Source organism: Giraffa tippelskirchi, chromosome 11, assembly GCF_054371585.1.
Source record: "Giraffa tippelskirchi isolate mGirTip1 chromosome 11, T2T-mGirTip1v1.2.pri, whole genome shotgun sequence".
Taxonomy (NCBI): domain Eukaryota; kingdom Metazoa; phylum Chordata; class Mammalia; order Artiodactyla; family Giraffidae; genus Giraffa; species Giraffa tippelskirchi.
Window position 1 is genome coordinate 92,816,196 of NC_137285.1, and position 25,644 is coordinate 92,841,839.

At 41.5% G+C, this 25,644-nt stretch overlaps 1 protein-coding gene across 19 annotated transcripts in view; it reads right to left on the minus strand.

The window, feature by feature from the left end:
- ALKBH8 (alkB homolog 8, tRNA methyltransferase) overlaps positions 1–25,644 on the minus strand; it is a 153,705-nt gene that overhangs the window by 42,269 nt on the left and 85,792 nt on the right. For 12 of the 19 annotated variants that reach the window (XR_014069870.1, XR_014069871.1, XR_014069872.1 and 9 more), the window contains 2 exons: positions 16,591–16,740; positions 11,351–12,487 (listed from right to left, as the gene is read on the minus strand). Coding sequence is in view for 15 of the 19 variants with exons in the window: in XM_081545860.1 (XP_081401986.1) it covers positions 11,930–12,487; positions 16,591–16,740 (708 nt within the window). In the remaining 4 variants the exon portion in view is untranslated. Of the gene's footprint in view, positions 1–11,350; positions 12,488–16,590; positions 16,741–25,644 lie in introns of those variants that run through there. The other 7 variants (XM_081545863.1, XM_081545866.1, XM_081545865.1 and 4 more) reach the window with 4 other exon arrangements.

Sequence of the window (25,644 nt, forward strand, 5' to 3'; positions counted from 1 at the left end):
TGAGGTTCTACTATTTGTAATGCTAATAGTTCTATGATGTATGTTCCTACCAAGAATTGCAAGCACCTTGTTTCTTTAAGAAAACACATGTTTAACCGGAGACATTGTTGCAATGAATAGAAGACAAGGAACAGAGTGTTTTTCAGGCAACTTTGAGGGTGCAACTACTAGCTTTCACAGATGAAAAATACTGCTTTTGTGTGTAGCCACCAATTTCCAAGATTACAAACAACATATTTGGTTTCAACATTGTGAAAAGATGCAATTGAGGCACACTTATCCTTCCACGATGAAACATGCGCAGATTGTATTCTGTGTGTGGTGAGTGGCATCCCAGAATCACTACTCTAGTTAGCCCTAGAATTTGTTAGGTGTGCTTCTAGTGAATTGCAGGCACCCTGTATATTTCAGAAAGTTCACTTGTTTAACCGGAGACATTGTTGAAATCAATAGAAGACAAGAAGCCAGAGTGTTTTTCTGGGAGCTTTGAAGCCATGGCTGGCTACCTAGCTTTCACAGGTGGAAAACACAGCTTTTTCCAGCAGACCCCAATTTCCAAACATATAGAAGGTTTCCCTGTCCTGCAGTTTCCAAGCTGTGAAAAGACACACCTCTGCCACATTAAACCTTCAATGAAGAAACATGTGTGTGAAAATGAATAAAAACATTTTCAGTTTTTGGTGAGTTAAATACCCAAGTTACTACTCTAGTAAGAACTAGGAGTTCTATGAGGTGTGATGGGAACAAGGAGTTGCCAAGACCCTGTTTCCTTAAGAAAATTCACGTTTAACCAGCGACATCGCTACACTGGATACAAGACAAGCAACCAGAGTGTTTTTCAGGCAGGTTTGAGGACACAATTACCTAGCTTTCGCAGGTGGAAAAAACTGCTTTTTAATGCATACCCCGATTTCCTAGTTGACATACAGCATGTTGTTGTTGTTCAGTTGCTAAGTCATGCCTAACTCTTTGCAACCTCATGGGCTGCAGCATGCCAGGCTTCCCTGACCTTCACTGTCTCCCAGAGTTTGCTCAAACTCATTTCCATTGAGTCCTTCTAACTCATGGCCATCCAGCCATCTCATCCTCTGCTGCCCACTTCTCTTGCCCTCAATCTTTCCCAGTATCAGAGTCTTTTCCAGTGAGTCAGCTCTTCGCCTCAGGTGGCCAAAGTACTGGAGCTTCAGCTCCAGCATCATCCTTCCAGTGGATATTCGGGGTTGATTTCCTTTAGGATGGACTGGTTTGAGCTACTTGCTGTCCAAGGGACTCTACAGCATGCTTCCCTTTAGTTTCTGCATTGTGTAAAAACATTTGGGACAAACAGGATCCTTCCATGAAAAAACACTTGAGCGAGATATTCTGTGTGGTAAGTAGTATACCCCAGTTAATACTCTGGTTAGGCTTAGAAGTTATGTGAGTTGTGCTCTTAGCAAAAAGTTGCTAGTGCCCTATTTGAGAAAAATCACATATTTAACCAGAGGCATTGCTGCAATGAATAGATGACAAGCTACCAGAGTGTTTTGGGGGGAGCTTTAAAGTTGCAGCTACCTAGTTTTCACAAGTAGAAAATACTGTTTTGTGTCCAGGTCCAAATTTCCAAGTTGACACGGAACATGTTACACTATACTTTCTGAGTAGTAAAAAGACACAGTTGTGATACACTGAACCCTTCATTGAAATATCTTCTTGAGCAGGGTATTATGAGTGTGGTGAGTGGATAGCCCAAATTACTACTCTGGCTAAATGTAGGAGTACAAGCGGTACCCCTTGCAAGGAACTGCAAGATTCCTTGCTTCTTTCAGGAAACTCGTTTGTTTAACCACAGACATTGCTGAATAGGAATCAGGCTACCAGAGTGTCTTTCAATCAGCTATGAATCCGCGACTACCTAGCTTTCACAGGTGGAAAAATATGCTTTTTCCAGAAGTCCTAATTTTAAATTTGTCCCACAGCATGTTCTCTGCAGTTTCTCATCTGTAAAAAGACACTTCTGGGACACATTAAACTGTTCCATGAAATAACTTTTGTCCAGGAGCCGTTCTCTATGTGGTGAGTAGCATACCGAATTACTATTCTGGTTAGGTGTAGGAGTTATGTGAGGTTTGCTGCTAGCTAGGAGTGGCAAGCACACTGTTTCTTTTAGCCAACTCACTTGTATAACCAGACACATTGCAGCAATAAATAGAAGACAAGCAACCAGAGTGTTTTTCATGCAGCTGTGAAGTCACAACTCCCTAGCTTTCACAATTGGAAAATACTGATTTGCAGTCAGACCCCAATTTCAGGTTGACAACCCGTGTTTCCTTATGGTTTCTCAGCTGTAAAAGACACTTGGAACACAATGAATCGGTCCATGAAGAATCTTGTGTGCATGGTTTGTTCTGTTTGTGGTGAGTGATATACCCAAGTTACTACTCTGGTTATGCCTTGGAGTTCAGTGAAGTGTGCTCATTGCAAGAAGTTACAAGCATCCAGTTTCATTGAAAACTTACCTGTTTAACAAGAACATTGCTGCAATGAATAGAAGACAGCAATCAGAGTGTTTTCCGGGCAGCTTTGAGGTCACAACAATCTAGCTTTCACGGTGGGTATATACTACTTTTGCTAACAGGCACCAGTTTTCAGGCTGACCCACAAAATGTTTCCAAGCAGCCGGCAGAGACCCTGACACACTGGACCTTCCCACGATTAAACTTTGGTGTGAAGTGTGTTCTGCACGTACTGAACATTATACTTGAGTTACTACCATGGTTAGGCCTAGGTGTTTTGTGAGATGAACTTCTAGCAATCAGTTGCAAGCACCTTGTTTCATTCCTGAAACTCACTGGCAAGTCAGAAACATTGCTGTAGTGAGCAGAATACCAGCAGCCATAGTGTTTTTCAGCCAACTTTGAGGGCACAACTCCACAGCTGTCACAAAGGGAAAATACTGCTTTTGCCAGTAGGCACCAGTTTTCAAGTTGACCCATGGAAAGTTTCTCTCCAGTTTCGGAGCACCCAGAAGAGACACCTAGGGCATACTGATCCCTTCCATGAAGAAACAGGTTACACACTATTCTACATGTGCTGCGTGGTATACTAGAGTTACTGCTCCGGTTAGACCTAAATGTTCTGTGAGATGAGTTCTTAGCTAAAGGTTGTAAGCATCATGTTTTGTTTTGTTTTGTTTTTTTCTTTTTTTTAATAAATTTATTTATTTTAGTTGGGGGCTAATTACTTTACAATATTGTAATAGTTTTTGCAATACATTGACATGAATCAGCCATGGGTTTACATGAGTTCCCCTTCCTGGACCCCCCACCCACTTCCCTCCCCATCCCATCCCTCTGGGTCATCCCATTGCCCTGGCCCTGAGCCCTTGTCTCATGCATCGAACATGGAATGGTGTTCTGTTTCACATATGATAATATACATGTTTCAATGCTATTCTCGATCTCATGTTTTGTTTCTAAAACTCATTTGCATAACTAGAAACATTGCTGCAGTGAGTAGAAGCCCAGCAACCAGAGTGTTTTTCAGGCAGCTTTGGACCCACAACAACCTAGCTTTCACAAGGGGAAAATACTGATTGGCTAGCAGGTACCAACTTTCAACTTGACACAGAACTGTTTCTCTGCAGTTTCTGAGCAGCCAAAAAAAACAACAACAAAAAAACCCACCTGGAACACCCTGGAACCATCCATGAAGAAATTTTTGTGTGCTCAGGGTGACCTGTGTGTGATGAATTACTACCACAGTTAGGCCTGAATATTCATTGGAAGGATGGATGCTGAAGCTGAAGCTCCAATACTATGGGCACCTGATGCAAACAGCCAACTCATTGGAAAAGACCCTAATGCTGGGAAGGATTGAGGGCAGGAGGAGAAGAGGGTGACAGGGGATAAGATTGTTGGATGGCATCATCGACCCAATGGATATGAGTAAAAGCCACTTCCACAACATAACCTTGTGAAAGCAAACTCCCAGAGACAGTGAAGGACAGGGAACCTGGCATGCTGCAGTCATGGGGTCCCAGAGAGTCGGACACGACTGAATGAACAAGAGGCCTAGGTGCTCTGTTAGATGAGTTCCTAGCAATGAGTTGCAAGTACCCTGTTTCTTTCCTGAAAACTCACTAGTCCAACCAGAAACACTGCTTCAGTGAGCAGAAGACAAGGAGCCAAAGTGTTATTTAGGAAGCTTTGAGGCCATAACCCTCTTACTTTCATAAGGGAAGAATACTGCTTTTTCCAGTAGGCATCAGTTTTCAAGTTGAGCCATGGAATGTTTCCCCTTCGGTTACTGAGAAGCCAGAAGAGAAAACGGGGTCACACAGGACGTTTCATGAAGAAATGTATGTTGTAGCTTTTCTGAGTGCGGTGAATGGCATACCCATTACTACCCTTGGTTAGGCCTAGGTGTTCTGTGAGATGAACTCCCAGAAAGGAGTTACATGCACCCTGTTTCTTTCCTGAAAATTCATCGTGAAACAAGAAACACTGCTGCAGTGAGTAGAAGACAAGCAACCAGAACATTTTCCAGGCAGCTTTGAGACATCAGCAACATAGCTTTCACAAGGGTACGTTGTGAAAATGGCTTTTAGCAGTTAGGTCCTAGTTTTCAAGTTGACCTACAGAATGTCTCCCTGCAGTTGCTAGGCACCCAGAAGAGACACCTGGGCCACACTAATGCCTTCCAGGAGTAAACGTGGGTTAGCAGGGTGTTCTGCATGTGGGTGAGTGCATATTAGAGTGACTACCTTGGTTAGCAGAGAAGGAAATGGCAACTCACTCCAGTATTCTTGCCTAGAGAATCCTGTGGACAGAGGAGCCTGGTGGGCTGCCGTCTATGGGGTTGGCCTAATTGTTCTGTGAGATGAGTTTCTAGTAAAAGTTGCCAGAACCCTGTTCCTTTCCTGAAAATTTACTGGTCAACAGAAACATTGCTGCACTGTGTATGTTGCTGAAACTCCGTCTCTGTTCACTGGGTTGAGTAGGAATGTAGAGACTGAATTTGCATGAAGTAGAAAAGAGTAGCTTTATTGCTTTGCCAGGCAAAGGCACCACAGTGAGTTAACGCCCTCAGGACTGTGTGACCAACCCTGGAGAGGGTAGTGAGGAGTTTTATAGTGTTCAAGGTGCAGGGCATGATCAGCTCATGGACAATTCTTGGATTGGTTGGTATCAAGATGACATTTCAAGCATCATCAATTTTCTGGCTTCAGCCAGTCTAGGGTCTATGTGCTTGTGGTCAGCAGTTTTCATCTGGAGTGGATTCTGCTTCCCATAAATATCTTGATGGGAAAAACTGGACCATCATTTGAGACTAGTGGTCATGTTTATTTTTGTTTTTCAGACAGTTCTGTGAAATGAGCTCCTAGCAAGAAATTGCATACACCTTCTTTCTTTCTAGAAAACTTTGTGTTTCCAGAGGCATTCCTGCAGTGAATAGAAGATAGGCAACAATAGTCTTTGTCAGGCACCTACCAGGTCCCAGGTATCCGGCTTTCTTCAAACACTACTTTCACCATCAGGCCTTAATTTCAAAGCTGACAAATAGCATAGTTATCAGAGTCTAGGACACCTGGGACACACAGAGCTCTTCCAAGGATAAACTTGTGTAAGCAGGGAGTTCTGTATATGGTGCACTGCATATTGCCTGCTGCTACTGCTAAGTTGCTTCAGTCGTGTCCGACTCTGTGCGACCCCATAGATGGCAGCCCACCACGCTCCCTCGTCCCTGGGATTCTCCAGGCAAGAATACTGGAGTGGGGTGCCACTTCCTTCTCCAATGCATGAAAGTGAAAAGTGAAAGTGAAGTTGCTCAGTTGTGTCCGACTCCTAGCGAGGATTTTCCAGGCAAGAGTACTGGAGTGGGTTGCCATTGCCTTCTCTGTAGTTAGGCCTAGGTGCCTTTAGATCTTCCAAATGCCTGGCAACATTCAGGAAAAACTGCACCGATTTTAAATTGCATATAATGTTTAGCTTCTGTTTGAGGCATCAGGTATGTTTCCAGAATGAATTGTAAGCACAATGTCTTTTTTCTTTTTTGATTTATTCACTTATTTATTTTAATTGGAGACTAATTACTTTACAATATTGTGGTGGTCTTTGCCATACATCGACATGAATCAGCCATGGGTGTATGTGTCCCCCCATCCCGAACCCCTCCCACCTCCCTCCCATCCCTCTGGGTTGTCCCAGAGACTGGCTTGGAGTGCCCTGCTTCATGCATCAAACTTGCACTGGTCATCTATTTTACATATGGTAACATACATGTTTCACTGCTTTCTCTCAAATCATCCCACCATTGCTTTCTCCCACAGAGTCCAAAAGTCTGCTCTTCACATCTGTGTCTATTTTGCTGTCTTGCATAACACTGCATCTCAGGTTTATTCACTGAAGCAGATTAGCCTTGCACATAAGACTGACTACAACTATGCTCCTGAGGCTGTCTGCAAGGTGTGGAAACCTAGCTATTCAAGGAAGAGAGCACTGTGTTGTTCTTCACTCTGCATACACAGACTTGATCCCAATAGCTAACACAGATTCATGCTACTCAGGACCACTCCCCCACCGCCCCCATTAGAGACTTTCAGAACAGTTTTCTTCCAGGGGAAATGGTGCAGACGCAAGAGTCCTACAAGTCCTGAAAGGCACACTATAGTTACTGCATTAGATTACGTCTCGGAAACTGCTGCACGTCTAACTTTGATGATGGAAAACCTGGACCATACTTTGAGACCAGTGGTCATGTTTAGTTCACCCTTTAGAGTGCTGTGAAATGAGCTCCTAGCTAGGCGTTGGACATTCCCTGTTTCTTTGGAGAAAACTCACTTGCCTTTTTAGAGGTATTCTTGCAGTGAATAGAAGACAGGCTACAACAGTGTGTTTTAGGCAGCTTTGAGGCTGTAACTATCTGGCTTTCAAAAGGGGAGAATATGACTTTTGCCATTAGGCCTTAACTTCAAAGTTGACACAAAGCATATTTACCTACAATTTCTGACCAGCGAGAAGACACTTCTAGGACACAATGAGATCCTTCAATTAATAAACTTATGCAGGCAGGGTGAATGATACCCTCTACTGACCTGGTGATGCCTAGGCAACTTTGGATCTTCCAAACACCTAGCAATATTCAGGGGGAAACTGCACTGTTTTTAGGCTGGATCTAAAGTGTAGTTTCTGTTCCAGGTACAGAGATGTCAGGTGTGAGTTCCCAGAATGAACTTTAAGCACATTTTTCTGGTTTTTTTTTTTTTTCATGAAGCTCAGGTTTACTCACTGAGGCAGACTGGCATTGCACGTCAGACCAGCTAGAACTGTGTTTCTTGGGCTCTGTGAAAGCTGTGGAAATCTAACTATCCAATGAAGAAAGCAGAACCTCCCAGGGTTCCATAGCTAGCTACCTCCTGGATTTGGAGGAGCTACTGGAATATCAAGAGACCTGCCAAACTACTTTTCCAATGTGTCCTGCACAGCTGAGTGAAGGTCTTTATGCCATGGGAAAATAAGGGTGAGAGTTTTCAAAGGGATGAAAAGAGTTGGTTTCCATTCAATAAATTTTGTTGTTTCTCACAAGCTGGATTAAAGGAAGAACTTTTATGCGTGGTGTCCTTTCCATAGATGGAAGTTAACACAGGTGGCTGAAGCAGGTAGGGTTTCATGTCAAAGACACGTAACACCGTTTCTCTAGGCTACACTGAGTCATTCCTCAAAACAGGAGCTGCACTGAGAATACAAACAAAGTGCTCTTCACCCCACATACATCGTTAGAATCTCCCTTAGTCTCCAGAACTTTTTTATAAAAAAGCAAATAACACAAATTTGTGTGTGTGTGTGTGACTGAGTTCTTCCTCAAGCAAAGTCGTATTTTGTGTGTTGCGTATGCGTTTGTTCCATAACTGTGTAAATCTAACATTTGTGTCTCTTATGTCATGTGGCACTTAGAGCTATGTGGTCACAATGGGACTGGAAGGAAAAGATTTTAAGATGGCAGTTTTCACTTGAACCTCCTATAAGCAACATCAGTCCGTTGTTTCTTACCATAAGAAGGAGTACTGTGCACTGTGTTCTTTCACTTAGTGTAAGATATACTTGAAGTGTGGATGCATGAATTATCCTGGTTAAGTCATCCATTGTACTGCTTTTTCCATGGGTACTGTATGAAGTTGCACAAAGCTCTGCACTCTCAAAACAAGTGGGAGTGAAGGCCTTTCACACTGCAGGAAAAGATTTGTTTCCCATAGAGAACGAGGATGCATTTCTTACATGTTTGATGAACCAAGATTTATACAGCTTGCTCTGCAGGGTATGGAACTTGTACTCAGGATTTGGAGTAACTGGTAAAATATTTTTGATATCTGCCAAACTGCTTTCCCCACATTTCCTTGAAGGCTGTGGTGGAGCTCTCTGTTCAATGGACAAATAAGAGAGAGAGGGGCAGGGGGTAGGGGCTGTGGGGGAGCCTTTCAGAGTCTCCAAAGGGGCTTGCTTCCATTAGAGTCACTGTGTTTCTCACAAGCTAGGTAAAAAGAACTTTTATGGACAGGGGATGGAACTCAATCAAGTGGCTAAAGCCAGCAGTTTTATTTCCTAGGCTTGTAATCCTCATGTTTCTTTCCATTTTGAGTCATCCTCTAAGCGATAATCCGCACAAGAATATATGAGCAAGGCTTCTTCAATGCATGGACAGTGAAGTGTTCCCCATAGTAACCAGAAAAACTTGTTACCAAGCATAAAGTTTCTTTAGCAGTTTTTCTGCTTCTACGAAGGGAAGTTATACCTCCCTTGTGCATTATGTATGTGTGTGGTGATGGCTTCCATAAAGTTGTGTATCTAGCATTGATCACTGCTAAGTGACGCTGAGCTCCTCCCAGTGTGCTGAATGTGATTGAAAGGAAAAGTCTTTCATGGAATATAAACAAACATGATTTTCATACAAGGAGAAGATAGCCAATTTTTTCCTAATGTAAGGAAGAATGCCCTGTGTTCCTTCATTGAATGTAAGATATATTTCAAGTATGGTGTATATAATATACATTTTCCTTCCAAGGAGCAAGTGTCCTTTAATTGCATGGCTGTAGTCACCATCTGCAGTAATTTTGGTGCCCATGAAAATAAAGTCTGTTACCATTTCCATTTTTTCCCCTTCTATTTGCCACAGTGATGAGACCAGATGTCATGATCTTACTTTTCTGAATGCTGAGTTTCAAGCCAGCTTTTTCACTCTTTTTCACTCTCATCAAGAGGCTCTTTAGTTCCTCTTTGTTTTTTGCCGTTACAGTGGTTATCATCAGCATACCTGAGGCTGTTGGTATTTTTCCAAGAAATTTCAGTTTGTGATCATCCAGCTCAGCATTTTGCATGAGGTACTCTGCACATAAGTTAAATAAGCAGGGTGACAATATATAGCCTTGTCGTATAGCAACAGTTCTAACTGTTGCTTCTTGACCCGCATAAGGTTTCTCAGGAGACAGGTAAGGTGGTCTGGTATTCCCATCTCTTTAAGAATTTTCAGTTTGCTGTGATCCACATAGTCAAAGGCTTTAGTATAGTCAATGAAGCAGAAGTAGATGATTTTCTGGAACTCCCTTGCTTTCTGCATGATCCAATCAATGTTGATAATTTGATCTCTGATTTCTCTGCCTTTTCTAAACTCAGCTTGTACATCTGGAAGTTCTCAGTTCAAATACTGCTGAAGCCTAGCTTGAAGGATATTGGGCATAACCTTGCTAGCACATGAAATGAGCACAATTGTATGGTAGTTGAAATATTCTTTGGCATTGCCCTTCTTTGGAACTGGAATAAAAGTTGATCTTTTCCAGCCCTGTGGCCACTAATGAGTTCTCCAAATTTGCTGAAATACTGAGTGCAGAATCATTTCTTAAGATTTTAAATAGCTCAGCTGTTAGCATATGTTGAACTTCAAATAAAAGTGAAAGTGTTAAAAAAAAGTGAAAGTGTTAGTCAGTCATGTCCGCCTCTTTTGCAACCTCATGGACTGTAGCCCACCAGGCTCTTTTGTCCATGGAATTTCCCAGGCAAGAATAGTGGAGTGCATTGCCATTTCCTTCTTCAGGGGATCTCCTGCAGAGATCAATCCCAGGTCTCCTGCATCACAGGCAGATTCTTGACTGTCTGAGCCACCAGGGAAGCTTCGAAGTGTGATGTAAAGTGCTATAATGTATGTCAGAAATAAAAGTATTTTTAGCCCTATAATTCTTTCTTCTCATACCATGAACCTTACAAATTCATCTAAAGGGAAAATTTATAATCTTGTACTGAAATTCCATGACAAAAGTAATCAGTATCTCATCTAAGATTTATTGATCACTACTGTTTCTGAAGGGCTTCCCTGCTGGCTCAGTGGTAAAGAATCCATGTGGCAGAGAGGAAGACACTGAAACCCACCAAAAAAAGACACCCCACATCCACGGACAAAGGAGAAGCCACAGTGAAATGGTAGGAGGGAAACACTTAGGATAAAATCAAATCCTATACCTGCTGGGTAGGTGACTCACAAACCGGAGAACAACAATACCAAGGAAGTTCTCGCACTGTTGTGAAGGTTTTAGGCCCCATCGACAGAGGAATGGGGAAAGAAGATGTAGTATATATATATATATATATACATATACACACAATGGAATATTATTCAGCCATTAAAAAGAATGAAATAAGGCCATTCGCAGCATCATGGATGGACCTAGACACTGTCATACTGAGTGAAGTAAGTCAGACAGAGAAGGAGAAATATCATATGAAAACCCTTATATGTGGTGTCTAAAAAGAAATAATACAAATGAAATTATAAAACAGAAAGAGACTCACAGAGTTAGACAACAAACTCATGGTTACCAGGGGGAAGGGATAGTTAGGACTTTGGCAAGGTCATGTATACACTGCTACACTTAAAATGGAAACCAACAAAAACCTATTGTATAGCACACGGAACTCTGCTCAATGTTATGTGCTAGCCTGGATGGGCCTCAGAGGGGCTTGGGGGAGAACAGATATAGGCATATGTATGGCTGAGCCCCTTCACTGTTCACCTGAAACTATTACAACAATGTTAATCGACTATGAAGTCACTCAGTCGTGTCCAACTCTTTGCGACTCCATGGACGCACCCACCAGGTGTGTCCACCAGGCTCCTCTGTCCATGGTATTTTCTAGGCAAGAATACTGGAGTGGGTTGCCATCCCCTTCTCCAGGGGAATTCCTGATCCAGGGATCAAACCCCAGTGTCCTGCATTGTTTACTGTCTGTCTTTCCTTCTAGAATGTAAGCTCAACAAGGGCATCAACTTTGTATTTTTCTTGCTCACTGTTCCCCCCCGAGAACTTAAAACAGTGACTGGTACATTGTACAGTTTCAGTAAGTTTTTATTGGATGAAAACTCCTACATTAATGTATGTGTACTATCCAACTGACTAAAATTTTACTGAGTACCTGTGATATGTCAAGCCTGTGCTAGTAAGATGTAGTGACAGAGTGGTTATCATCTGTGATTTTACAGAGCTAACAATCACAGATAAAATTTCAGACAATTTTCTACTGAACAGGAATATTTTATTATTGATAAAATGTTATGTGATTACTTCATTAAGATTCTACATAATTTAGTTCATTTAGCAATACTTTATAACAAAAGTTTATCTTCAAAATGCTGTACTCTTACCCTAAGATCCCAAATATTTCACAAACTACTTCAATTACTTTTAAAAACCATCCCTGTTCCTCCATCACGGATTAAGTGATGTCAGCAATAGTAGGAGACTGAATATATCCTAAATAGTCTCTACTTTCAAATTTCTCTCAGGCACTCTCCTCTGATACTTTTCCACACATTTTCTCTTTAACTAAAAAATATAGGTAATTTGATCTCATTTTTCAAAAAAAATTTGAGCATTTCTTCCCTGTGTATAATATGTTCATAGAGATAATCAGACCTTTTGAAGAATTACACACCAGTTCCCCTGATCATAGTAACTTTGCAGTATGCTTATATTACTCAAAGTCTGGCAGGCAGCTTCCAATTCTCCCTCACAAAACACATGGTAGTAACGATGAAACACAGGACCTGGGTCACGGGATCCTAATGGACCAAATGGCTCAACATGCTTGTCCTTACCAGGATTTTCCTTAAAGTGCCAGGGAACCAGTAAGTCTTGAGAATGAAAAGAAGTCCTGTTAGTGTGAATAGGCAACTTGGAATTAGTAACATTCCTTGAACTACATCCTCCATCTTGAAAGTCATTTATGGAGGGGACAGAATGTGCTGAATCTTGCTTGCCTACATTAGGCAACTGCTTCACAAGCAACTCTTTCACTGATGTATCATTGCTGACTCCCTCTTTCATTCCTTGGCTAATCTTGTTTTCTCTAAGATACTTGGACTTCTTATTGTTATATTCTTGCTCCATAGCCCAAACATAGATGAGCGCCTTCCCACCAGGCCTTAGGAGTCGAACAAGTTCTTGGAGAGCTGCCACTCTACGCTCCTAGTGGGGAAAAAAAAACATATTGTCATTTATCAGCCAGAAAGAGATACAGAGAGGAAATGGGAAATATAACTGGCTACAGGACTGTTTTCAATTAAGATGCACAGCACAGAAAATCAAACATAAGACAAATCTTATATAAAACCAAAAAAAAAAGGAAAAAAGAAGAATTGTGTTCTGCAATCAAGGGGGGGGGGAAGGATAAATAGAAAAAAAATTTTTTCTTTCCAATAATAATAGAGAAGCACAGAAGGTGTTCTGTTTTGTTTTGAATTCAGTTAAGGTCACAAAGTGCCAGTAACTCTAGCACAGAGGAATCTATGTTACTGCTTAGATCAGGAGAAAACGAGTAACAGTCAGGAGTAATAAGACTTTTTTTCCTATACCATAAAATATTAAATCTACTTATTTTAAAATTAGAAGCATAGTGACTAATTAAAAACATCAGCATACCACTACCAGCTAAATACTTGAGTTTTGAAAGAAAAGAACATGAAAAGAAGAAAAATAGAATGGGAAGAACATGAAACTCAGGTCTTGGGAATGAGAGAAAGAGCTGAGGAAGCAAGACGGGAAACAAATAGAGAAGAAGCTCAGGGGCTGAGAAGAGAGAAGGGATCCTCAAGAGGCCTACAGCTGATCTCTTATTAAAGTCTCTTATAGCTAAAGTTCTGCAACTCTGTGGATTTGAGGAAGACATTTAAAGATGAGTAAGACTCAGGGAGGAAAAAGGCAGAAATACGCGGCAATAAAGCACAGTCACACCAGACCTGTGTTTAAGTAAGCACAGCTCCCATCTGGCTCATCTCCATCCCACAGGCTTTCTTTAAAAACTGGGGTGCACTTTATGACATGGAAAGAAAGGAAAAGCTGAAATGTAGTCCAAATCAGTAAAACCTACGAACATTTCCTGCCACTTGGTATTATCCCAGAGGTCCCTAAGACTATCCTCAGTTCTTTTCATTCTTTTACTTTATTCTTCTCTCCAGCAGTTATTTCCACCATTTTATCTTCTGATCTGTTCTTCTGCTTCAGATATTCTGCTATTCATTCCTTTTAGAGTATTTTTAATTTCATTAATTGTGTTGTTTGCCTCTGTATGTTTATTCTTTAATCCTTCTACGTCTTTGTTAATTGATTCTTGCATTTTCTCCATTCTGTTTTCAAGGTTTCTGATCATCTTTATTATCATTACTCTGAATTCTTTTTCAGGTAGTTTGCCAATTTCTTCTTCATTTATTTGGACTTCTGTGTTTCTAGTTTATTCCTTCATTTGTGTGTTATTTCTCTGCCTTTTCATTATTTTTTTAAAACTTACTGTGTTTGAGGTCTCCTTTTCTCTAGCTTCAAGGTTGAATTCTTTCTTCCTTTTTGGTTTCTGCCTTCCTAAGGCTGGTCCAGTGGTCTGTGTAAGCTTCCTACAGGGTGAGATTCATGCTGAGGTTTTGTTTTGTTTTTTTTTCCCTCTGATGAGGCAGGGCTGAGTGAGGTGGTAATCCTGTCTGCTGAAGATTGGGTTTGTATTTTTGTCAGTTTGTTGTTTGGAGGAGGCGTCCTGCACAGGGTGCTACTGGTGGTTGGGTGATGCCGGGTCTCCTATTCAAGTGGTTTCCTTTGTGTGAGTTCTCACTATCTGATACTCTCTAGGATTAGGAGTTCTCTGATAGTCTAGGGTCTTGGAGTCAGTGCTCCCACTCCAAAGGCTCCAGGCTTGATCTCTTGCCAGAAATGGGGATTCCACAGGTGGTTTGTTACGGCATTAAATGAGATTAAAATAGATACTCAAACACAAGAAACCAGAGATGAACCACAGACAAGTGCAGTTACAAAATCAGGCAAATAATAATTAAAATAATGGAATATACACATATATGCCCATAAGCAAACTCAAAACAGTCCAACAAAAATGAAGTACAATAGACTGACCCTGCAAACAAAGGAAACCAAAAGTGATATCTACCAGTTAAGAACAAAATTAACTAAAGCACAAACTGGAAAACAAAACTAAAGCAAGGAATAAAGCAATGAAAACAAAACAACAAGTATGGTGGGAAAAAGAAAGAAAAGAATAGAAATTCAAAGTTAAATAGAGGTAGACAAAGAAGATTTATATATATTAAAGATTAACTGCAAGGGGAAAAGGACAGTAGGGAAAGTAAACAAAGGAATAAACGTAGAAAAAATAATAGCTTTAAAAAATTTAAAAGTTAAAATTATAAAAAAAGAGAAAAAAGAAATAAAAAAAGAGGAAAACTCCACAGAACTGCAAAAGGCTAATGTAGAGGGAGAGGTTTATAACAGCAATACAATGTGTGATTTAAAAAAACTCAAAAGCTTAATTAGATCTCACAGTGCTAATAAAACTGACATCTCCAACACAGGGGAAAAAAAGGAAAAGAGGAAAAAAATCCAAAAGAAACTACAGAACAAGTCAAAACAGAATAATAATAAATGTTTTCCTTGAGTCATTGCTGTTGGAGTCCTTTCCCTCGCTGGGAGTCACAGTCCACCTCACCTCCCCAGGATGCCCTCCAACACTGTGCTGGTCTCTGGACCTGCTGTGGGGGCAGCTCAGACTCTAATCTGGCCCTACTCCTGTGTGTTCTTGCCTCCAATGTCCACAGCTATCAGAACAAGTGCATTTTCTTTTGTGGGAGCTCTCAATGACCTTTTATATATTCCATAGACACAGTGTCTGCCTAGTTGATCATGTGGATTTAATCTGCAGCTGGTACAGCTGGTGGGAAGGTTTTGGGTCTTCTTCCTTAGCCACACTGCCCCTGAGTTTCAATTGTGGTTTTATTTCCACCTTTGCATGTGGGTCGTCCACTGGGGTCTGCTCCTGACGCTGCCCTGGAGGACTTCGGTTTGTCCCAGTGAGGGCCAGGTGAGGAGGTGGTGCAGCTGCTTGGGTCACAGGGGTTCTGGCAGCACCAGGTTCTCAGGGGAGTTGGCGGCTATGGCAGGAGGAAATATAGTGCTCTAGAAGGGTAGGCCAACCAGTATTGGCCAATACGCTCCAGTATTCTTGCCTGGAGAACCCCCTCCCTGACAGAGAAGCCTGGCAGGCCACAGTCCACAGGGTCACAAAGAGTCGGACACAACTGAAGAGAAACCATGTGCATAGACACAAGACTTTTTTTGTCTGTGGCAACTCTGCCCCAGTGAGGGTTAAGTGTGAAGGTGGCGTGGCTGCTTGGGTCAAGGGGACCCTGATGGCACCAAGTGTGCAGGGACACAGACTGCCTCAGCCGCAGGAGTTATGGCCCTATCAGAGACTATTTTCAAGCCTCTAGTAGTTGGCAATCAGAAGGCCTCTTTAGCTAGTCTTTCTCCATAGCTCCACCCTTTCAGGCACTTAGGGGGCACCCTGGGTGGGGTCCTACTCTGTTGTTCTGCGCATCAGGTGCTTGATGGGCCAGCCTCGCTATTGTTCAGCTACCAATGCTGGGGTATGAGAGGCTACAGTGATTGATCCACCATGCATGACTCAGCAGCATCGTCTTGCTTCCATGGCTGCCTGGCTTTCCTCCATAGGCATGTCCCCCCACAATCTCCTCCCTCACGTCCCCTTGGTCCGTCTCTGCAGTCAACAGCAGTCCTTGCCCTAGGATTGCTCCAGATCCCCTACACTCCAGCTCCCAGCTGCTGCGGCTTCTAGGGGACTTGCATCCCTGTCTGGGGTACATATGACTTCAGCAAGGACTGTCTGATTCTCATTCCATTTAGGCTGTCACAGATGAGCTGCTTCACTCTCAGCCTTAAATGTTTCTCCTCTGACCTAGCAATTGTCCTGATGTGGGGATTGGACCCCTGCTTCAGTTCCCCCACCTGCTGAGGGCAGGTCCAGTCCTACTAACACTCCTGTTTCTCCCCCTAGTTCCTTCCTCCTACAGAGTTTTGTGTGGTTCTACGTGTTCTTTCTGGTGGACAGGTCTGTCCGCTCTCAGCTGGTGCTCTGCGAGCACTTCTGTGTCTGAAGGTGCACTCATGATGTGTCCATGGAGAGAGATGTACTCCACGTCCAATTACTCCTCCACCGTCTTGTTTCTCCTTCCTGCCACTTAGTTATAAGTTTTTGGAGCAAGAAAGACAATACTTACTGCTGTGGCAAAATGGTGAATAACAGCAATGGAAATGCAAGCATCACAAGATCCACTGCGGATTGGTACTGCCAAAGCATCACAGACAAAGGCCTGATATTGCCTCTCTCTACAAATGTCCACAAGGTTCTGGCTATGATCACAGCCAATCTGTAAGAGATAAAGAATTTCAAAACATCTTGTCTAAAACCCATAAAGTTATTAGACAGATTTCATATTCATTGTGAAAGGGTCTAAGACTATGATATTGTCAGTTCTTATAGCCAGTACAAAATCGCTTATATAATTTACAGGGCAGCATTTATTATCTTAACAGATATCATTCAGAATTCAAGTTAGTGAATGGAAACAAATGACTAGAATAAAAATAACATTGGTGCAAACGAGAAGTTCTAATTGGCGTCTAATTGATCACCATTCAGAATCTTGAATTTTTTTGTAACATTTTATTTTTTACCTTATTTTATTTGCCACACCACATGGCATGTGGGATTTTAGTTCCCTGACCAGGGATCAAACCTGCGCCCCCTGCAGTGGAAGCATGGAGTCTTAACCACTGATGCCAGAGAAGTCCAAAGTCACACATTTTAAAATGGAAATTATGACATAAATATAGACTTTTAGTTTTTTGGGGAGCACTACAAATAACAAGCTCAAAGTATCTCTTACTAGTATATAAACTATTTAGTAATTGCCCAGATGTCATGAGGATGGCTTATTTTTTTCCTGCTTCTTTATACTTTTTAAGATGTATTACTTGCATCATCATAAAATAAAATCACCCTCAGTTCAGTTCAGTCGCTCAGTCATGTCTGACTCTTTGCGACCCCATGAACCGCAGCACACCAGGCCTCCCTGTCCATCACCAACTCCCGGAGTCCACCCAAACCCATGTTCATCAAGTCGGTGATGCCATCCAACCATCTCATCCTCTGTCCTTCCCTTCTCCTCCTGCCTGCAATCTTTCCTAGCATCAGGGTCTTTTCAAATGAGTCAGTTCTTCGCATCAGGTGGCCAAAGTATTGGAGTTTCAGCTTCAACATCAGTCCTTCCAATGAACACCCAGGACTGATCTCCTTTAGGATGGACTGGTTGGATCTCCTTGAGTCCAAGGGACTCTCAAGAGTCTTCTCCAACACCACAGTTCAAAACCATCAATTCTGCGGCACTCAGCTTTCTTTATAGTTCAACTCTCACATCCATACATGACCACCAGAAAAACCATAGCCTTGACTAGACAGACCTTTGTTGGCAAAGTAATGTCTCTGCTTTTTAATATGCTGTCTAGGTTGGTCATAACTTTCCTTCCAAGGAGTAAGTATCTTTTAATTTCATGGCTGCAATCACCATCTGCAGTGATTTTGGAGCCCAGAAATTAAAGTCAGCCACTGTTTCCACTGTTTCCCCATCTATTTGCCATGAAGTGATGGGACCGGATGCCATGATCTTAGTTTTCTGAATGTTGAGCTTTAAGCCAACTTTTTCACTCTCCTCTTTCACTTTCATCAAGAGGCTCTTTTAGTTCTTCTTCACTTTCTGTCATAAGGGTGGTGTCATCTGCATATCTGAGGTTGTTGATATTTCTCCTGGCAATCTTGATTCCAGCTTGTGCTTCCTCCAGCCCAGCATTTCTCATGATGTACTCTGCATAGAAGTTAAATAAGCAGGGTGACAATATACAGCCTTGACGTACTCCTTTTCCTATTTGGAATCAGTCTGTTGTTCCATGTCCGTTTCTAACTGTTGCTTTCGGACCTGCATACAAGTTTCTCAAGAGGCAGGTCAGGTGGTCTGGTATTCCCATCTCTTTCAGAATTTTCCACAGTTTATGGTGATCCACACAGTCAAAGGTTTTGGCATAGTCAATAAGGCAGGAATAGATGTTTTCCTGGGACTCTCTTGCTTTTTCAATGATCCAGCAGATGTTGGCAATTTGATCTCTGGTTTTCTAAAACCAGCTTTAACATCTGGAAGTTCACGGTTCACGTATTGCTGAAGCCTGGCTTGGAGAATTTTGAGCATTACTTTGCTAGCGTGTGAGATGAGTGTTATTGTGTGGTAGTTTGGAGCATTCGTTGGCATTGCCTTTCTTTGGGATTGGAATGAAAACTGACCTTTTCCAGTCTGGTGGCCACTGCTGAGTTTTCCATATTTGCTGACATATTGAGTGAAGCACTTTCACAGCATCATCTTTTAGAATTTGAAATACCTCAACTGGAATTCCATCACCACCAGTAGCTTTGTTCATAGTGATGCTTCCTAAGGCCCACTTGACTTCACATTCCAGGATGTCTGGCTCTAGGTGAGTGATCACACCATCATGACTATCTGGGTCGTGAAGATCTTTTTTGTACAGTTTTTCCATGTATTCTTGCCACCTCTTCCTAATGTCATATGCTTCTGTTAGGTCCCTACCATTTCTGTCCTTTATTGAGCCCATCTTTGCATGAAACATTCCCTTGGTATCTCTAATTTTCTTGAAGAGATCTCTAATCTTTCCCATTCTATTGTTTTCCTCTATTTCTTTTCATTGATCGCTGAGGAAGGCTTTCTTATCTCTCCTTGCATTCTTTGGAACTCTGCACCAAAAAAAGATGTCCTTTTCATTATAGGGGACTAGAATGCAAAAGTAGGAAGTCAAGAAGTACCTGGAGTAACAGGCAAATTTGGCCTTGGAGTACAGAATGAAGCAGGGCAAAGGCTAATAGAGTTTTGCCAAGAGAACGCACTGGTCATAGCAAACACCCTCTTCCAACAACACAAGAGAAGACTCTACACATGGGCATCAGCAGATGGTTGACACCGAAATCAGATTGATTATATTCTTTGCAGCGAAAGATGGAGAATCTCTATATAGTCAGCAAAGACAAGACTGGGAGCTGACTGTGGCTCAGATCATGAACTCCTTATTGCCAAATCAGACTGAAATTGAAGAAAGTGGGGAAAACCACTAGACCATTCAAGTATGACCTAAATCAAACCCCTTATGGCTATACAGTGGAAGTGAGTAATAGATTTAAGGGACTAGATCTGATAGACAGAGTGCCTGATGAACTATGGACAGAGGTTCGTGACATTGTACAGGAGACAGGAATCAAGACCATCCCCAAGAAAAAGAAATGCAAAAAACAAAATGGTTGTCTGAGGAAGCCTTACAAATACCTGTGAAAAGAAGATAAGCGAAAAGCAAAGGAGAAAAGGAAAATCACCCTAAATAAAGTTAAATAACTTATTTCATTTTTTAAAGCTATTGATTCTTGTTCTGCTAAACATGTATATCTCAAGAAAGCTGAGCATCGAAGAATTGATGCTTTTGAACTGTGGTGTTGGAGGAGATTCTTGAGAGTCCCTTGGACATCAAGGAGACCAAACTAGTCAATCCTAAAAGAAATCAATCCTGAATATTCATTGGAAGGAGTAATACTGACGCTAAGTCCAATAGTTTGGCCACCTGATGTGAAGCACTGACTCTTCTGAAAAGACCTTGATGCTGGGAAAGATTGAATGCAGGAGGAGAAGGGGACAACAGAGGATGAGTTGGTTGCATGGCATCACGGATGGAAATGAGTTTGAGCAAGCTCTGGGAATTGGTGATGGACAGGGAAGCCTGGCATGCTGCAGTCCATGGGGTTGCAAAGAGTAGGACACAACTGAGTGACTGAACTAAACTGAATTGACAAGAATAGAGTGCTACATTTAAAATTGTTAAATGCAACTGAATTAAAATTTTCAGCATAACCAAACCATTCTACGGCAATGACAACACCGAAGGCAGCTAACAGCATCCTTTAATCTCCCCAAGCAGGTGAGGCCTAACATGTCTTATGCATATGTCTGGTTCTGTGGCAAGTGTTTGTGGGTTAGGACTGCCTGTCTTTTCTTTAGTTTTGCTATTGTTTTGTACACAGCTTTGCTGTTCTAAAGATACCATATACAGAGGGAGTGACAGAGACAGAGACATGAAAGAGAAAAGCGCACACATGCCCCTGCAATGTGCACATAAAAACTAAGGAAGGAATTGGAGGTTAAAGTTAAATCACTAATGATTATCTCCAGATATTTCTTCTTAACCCAGTCTCTACAATAGAGAGGAGATATATTTAAGAAGATCTCATCTTACAGAAGTAGCCACATCAAGTTTATATTTACTCATTGGAATTTCTGATGTGGTACATTTTGATTAATGCTGAAGGATCAGTATTCCCTCGGTTCATCTGAGAATAAAGATATGAATCTTCTCATCAAAACAATTCTTTCTGAGCAAAGTCACACTGCCAAGTCAGTCATATTTAATATGAATTTGCTCAATTTCTAACTAATATTCAACAGCTTCAGTATTCCAGCCCACAGCTGCATTAATACCTGAAGTATAATAAAAGATACCAAGCTAGAAGTATAGTAAGGTCATTTTGATTACATTTTAAGAAGGAAAAGTACTAAGAGTCCTTTAGTAGCAACAGTGGCACAATTCCCAATTAACTGTTCTTGTTACCTGTGTAAGATATGTAATTCGCCTTGTTGTTGTTCACTGGCCAAGTCATATCTGACTGTGACCCCATGGACTGTAGCACACCAGGCTTTTATGTCCCTCATCTTGATATGTAGTTAGCAAGATAGTTTTTCTAACTTATTTGTTAAGCTACTGGAAACCTAGAAGTTTTCAGTCTCTGGAGGGATGAGGTAGACAGAAAAGGTAAAAGTTTCAATTTTGCTTTGTTGTTGTTGTTCAGCCACTCAGTTGTGTCTGATTCTCTGTGACCCCATGGACTGCAGCAAACCAGGCCTCCCTGTCCCACACCATCTCCCCGAGTTTGCTCAAATTCATGTCCATTGAGTCAGTGATGCCATCCAACCATCTCATCCTCTGTCGTCTGCTTCTTCTCCTGCCCTCAATCGTTTCCAGCATCAGAGTCTTTTCCAATGAGTCAGTGCTTTGCATCAGGTGGCGAAAATATTGAAGCTTCAGCATCGGTCCTTCCAGTGGAACAGAACCCCAATGCTGGGAAAGATTAAGGGCAAGAGGAAACACCCAGGGTATTTTTAGAAGACTGGGAGACCTTCAACTATGCTTCCATGAAAAACAATTGGTATCTCTCTCCAGTGCCCAAGCCTTTAGGGGGAAAAAAAAATAGGGGGTAGGGAAAAAGTCTTTTGAACTCAAGCAAACAAACAAACAAAAAAACAAACTTAGACTTCTGGTTCAGTCTTTATGTATAAGTTAACTGGTAAAGGAATTATTTGAACTGACTTGAAAGCAAGCACTTACAAATTAAATCTAAATATATAGAAAAATGACCAAGATAAATTTTAGGACCTATGATCTGGGAGATAGTCAGCACTGAATTGATATCTGCTATTGAAGGTGGCTTAAGCTTGTTGGTTTGATTAATATAGACATGTCTAAAGTTTATCAATGTTATGTATAATATTCCTCTTGTACCTAGGTTTACTAGTGGTCAAATAAGACCTTATTCTGTTACAAATCTGTTGACAAAACAAGTAACTCAGTGTGGAAAAAACTAAGGAAACTAAGATATGTGTTTTCAGTAAAAGAAAGTGTGAGAAATAAAAGAATACTGAAAGGTGTTATGCATGATCAGTATTTCCTAAGACTGAACTGAATTTAGATGGGTAAATGAACCTTGTTGAGACTAGGCTTAGACTTGGATTTGGCTTTTTCTTTCTGTTCAGAGAAAAGTTTTCTTGGAATGACATTTTTGATAACAGATTATATGAGTTTTTTTACCTTTAAATGATTTGTATTTGCTTTTGAGATCTCTGGTAACTTTTGTTAAGGAATAAGTATGGTCTTACAGTGACTGATCTTATCTAATCAAGTATTTTAAAACTTTTTGACAAGTTTCCCAAATACCAAATTTTAATTAAAGTTCTTTTGATTTCTAGCTAGCTTTGGGGTGCTTAAGAGGACCCCTGAAACATTCCAAAGAGAGATATTTAATTAGGTTCATTTGGTATGTTGAATTGCATGGGAAGTATTGTTGAGTGAGTAATAAATCGCCTCAGATTATATACTATGGTAAATGTTACTAATACAGCTATCCTAGAAATTATATGGAGTGCCTAAAATTCTGATATGTCTTGGTAATATGTTATCAGTCATAATTCTAGTTATAATAGTAAAGTGTTGTCACAGCCATAACCAAGTTTCTTTGTCAACTGCATTGTAATCAGATTTTAAATGTGCCTTCAAAGCCTTTTGCCATTATAGACAGTTATGGTTTTATTTTGATGTTTTTGCAAAAATGCTTCCTCCTCAAGAAGATTTATAGATAGGACTTTTGGATAAATATAAGTTTCTGACTCTCAGACCATAATGCTGAACCAGGTAAGAAATTAAAGGATTCTAATGGGAAACCTGGCGGCTTCCCAAAGGTTAACAAAAGGACTGAATGAACGGGTATGAATATGCTTATAACTTTATGGTTTTTATCTGAAAAACTACTGGTTTGCATCTGTGTTTTCCAGGTATAAGGAAAGCCTTCCCCTCAAACTAATTACGCCTTACAGTAATTTGGTAAATTGTACTTCTGCAACTTGAGGCAACATAGTTCATGTTGAGATATTTACATTCCACAAAGATGGGCAAGTAGAAGGATATATGCTCATCTTCTCCTGCGAGAACATCAAAATTGCAACTAGCTGCTGAACAATCATTGACAAGAGAATGTTGGAACCCACTAAAAAAAGATACCGTATGTCCAAGGGCAAAGGAGAAGCTGCAACAAGATGGCAGGAGGGGCACAATAGCATTTAAAATCAAACCTCATACCCGCCAGAGAAGCTTGGAGAGCACAAACAAAACCTTGTGTGCACAGGAACCAAGGAAAGGAGCAGTGACCCCTACAAGAGACTGAGCCAGACCTGCCTGTGAGTGTTTGAGGGTCTCCTGTGGAGGCCTGGGTTAGCAGTTGCCTGCCACAGGGACAGGGGCTCTGACAGCAGCAGTCTTGGGAGGTGTGGTGTGTGGCATCAGTCCTTCTGGAGGAGGTTGCCATTAGCTCCACCACAGAGCCACAGGGTGGGCAATCCCAGATTGGAGAACAATTATAACAAAGAAGTTCTGGCACTACTGTGAAAGTTCTAGGCCCCACAACAGACTTCCCAACCTGGAGATCCAACAAAGGGACTGAAAATCCCCAGTGAATCTGACTTTGAAGGTCAGTGGGATTTGATTACAAAACTTCCACAGGACTGGGGAAACAGAGACTCTTGGAGGGTACAAACAAAATAGTGTGTAAACTGAGACCCAGGAGAAAGGAGCAGTGACCACATAAGAGACTGAGCCAGGCTTGCCTGTCAGTGTTTGGGAGTCCCCAGCAGAGGCATGGGTCAACAGCGGCCTGCTGCCAAGTCAGGGCATTGACAGCTGCAATCCTAAGCACATGGCATGCTGGCATAAATCATTTTGGAGGAGGTCACCATTATCCCTACTGTAGTTTGGCCTGAGGCCAAACTATAGGGAGGGAACACAGCCCCACCCATCAGTAGAAAACTGGATTAAAGATTTACTGAGCATGGCCTTGCCCACCAGAGCAAGATCTAATTTTCCTCACAGCCAGTCCCTCGGATCAGGAAGCTTGCACAAACCTCTTACCCTCATCCATCATCAAGCAGACAGAATGAAAACCACAATCACAGAAAACTAACCAAAATGATCACATGGATCACAACTTTATGTAACTTAAAGAAACTATGAGCCAAGCCTTGAAGGGCCACCCAAGAAAGATGGGTCATGGTGGAAAGTTCTGACAAAACATGGTCTACTGGAGAAGGATGGCAAACCACTTTGGCATTCCTGCCTTGAGAACCCCATGAAAAGTGTGCAAAGACGAAAAGATATGACACTGAAAGATGAACCACCCAGGTCAGTAGATGTCCAATATGCTACTGGAGAAGAGTGGACAAATAGTTCCAGAAGGAATGAGGAGGCTGAGTCAAACAGAAATAAGGCCCTGACGTACTCCTTTCCCAATATTGAACCAGTTCATTGTTCCATGTCCAGTTCTACCTGTTGTTTCTTGACCTGCACACCAATTTATCAGAAGGCAGGTAAGGTGGTCAAAAAAAGCTTTTGCACAGCTAAGGAAACTATAAGCAAGGTGAAAAGATAGCCATCAGAATGGGAGAAAATAATAGCAAATGAAACAACTGACAAAGGATTAATTTCCAAAACATGCAAGCAGTTCATATAACTCAATGCCAGAAAAACAAACAACCCAATCAAAAAGTGGGAAAAAGACCTAAACAGACATTACTCCAAAGAAAACCTACAGATGGCTAACAAACACATGAAAAGATGTTCAACATTGCTCATTATTAGAGAAATGCAAATCAAAACTACAATGAGATATCACCTCACACTGGTCAGAATGGCCATCATCAAAAAGTCTACAAACAATAAATGCTGGAGAGGGTGTGGAGAAAAGGGAATGCTTTTGCACTATTGGTGGGAATAAAAATTGATACAGCCACTATAGAAGATGGTATGGAGATTCCTTAAAGAACTAGGAATAAAACCAGCAATCCCACTCCTAGGCATATACCCTGAGGAAACCAAAATTGAAAAAGACACATGTATTCCATTGTTCATTGCAGCACTATTTACAATAGCTAGAACATGGAAACAACCTAGATGTCCATCAACAGATGAATGGATAAAGATGTTGTGGTATACATACACAATGGAATATTACTCAGCCATAAAAAGGAACACATTTGAGTCAGTTCTGATGAGGTGGATGAACCTAGAACCTATTATACAGAGTGAAGTGAGTCAGAAAGAGAAAGATAAATATCGTATTCTAACACATATATGGAGAAGCCAATGGCAGCCCACTCCAGTACTCTTGCCTGGAAAATCCCATGGACAGCAGAGCCTGGTAGGCTGCAGTCCATGGGGTCGCGACGAGTCAGACACGACTGAGCGACTTCACTTTTGCTTTTCCTTTCATGCATTGCAGAAGGAAGTGGCAACCCACTCCAGTGTTCTTGCCTGGAGAATCCCAGGGACGAGGGAGCCTGGTGGGCTGCTGT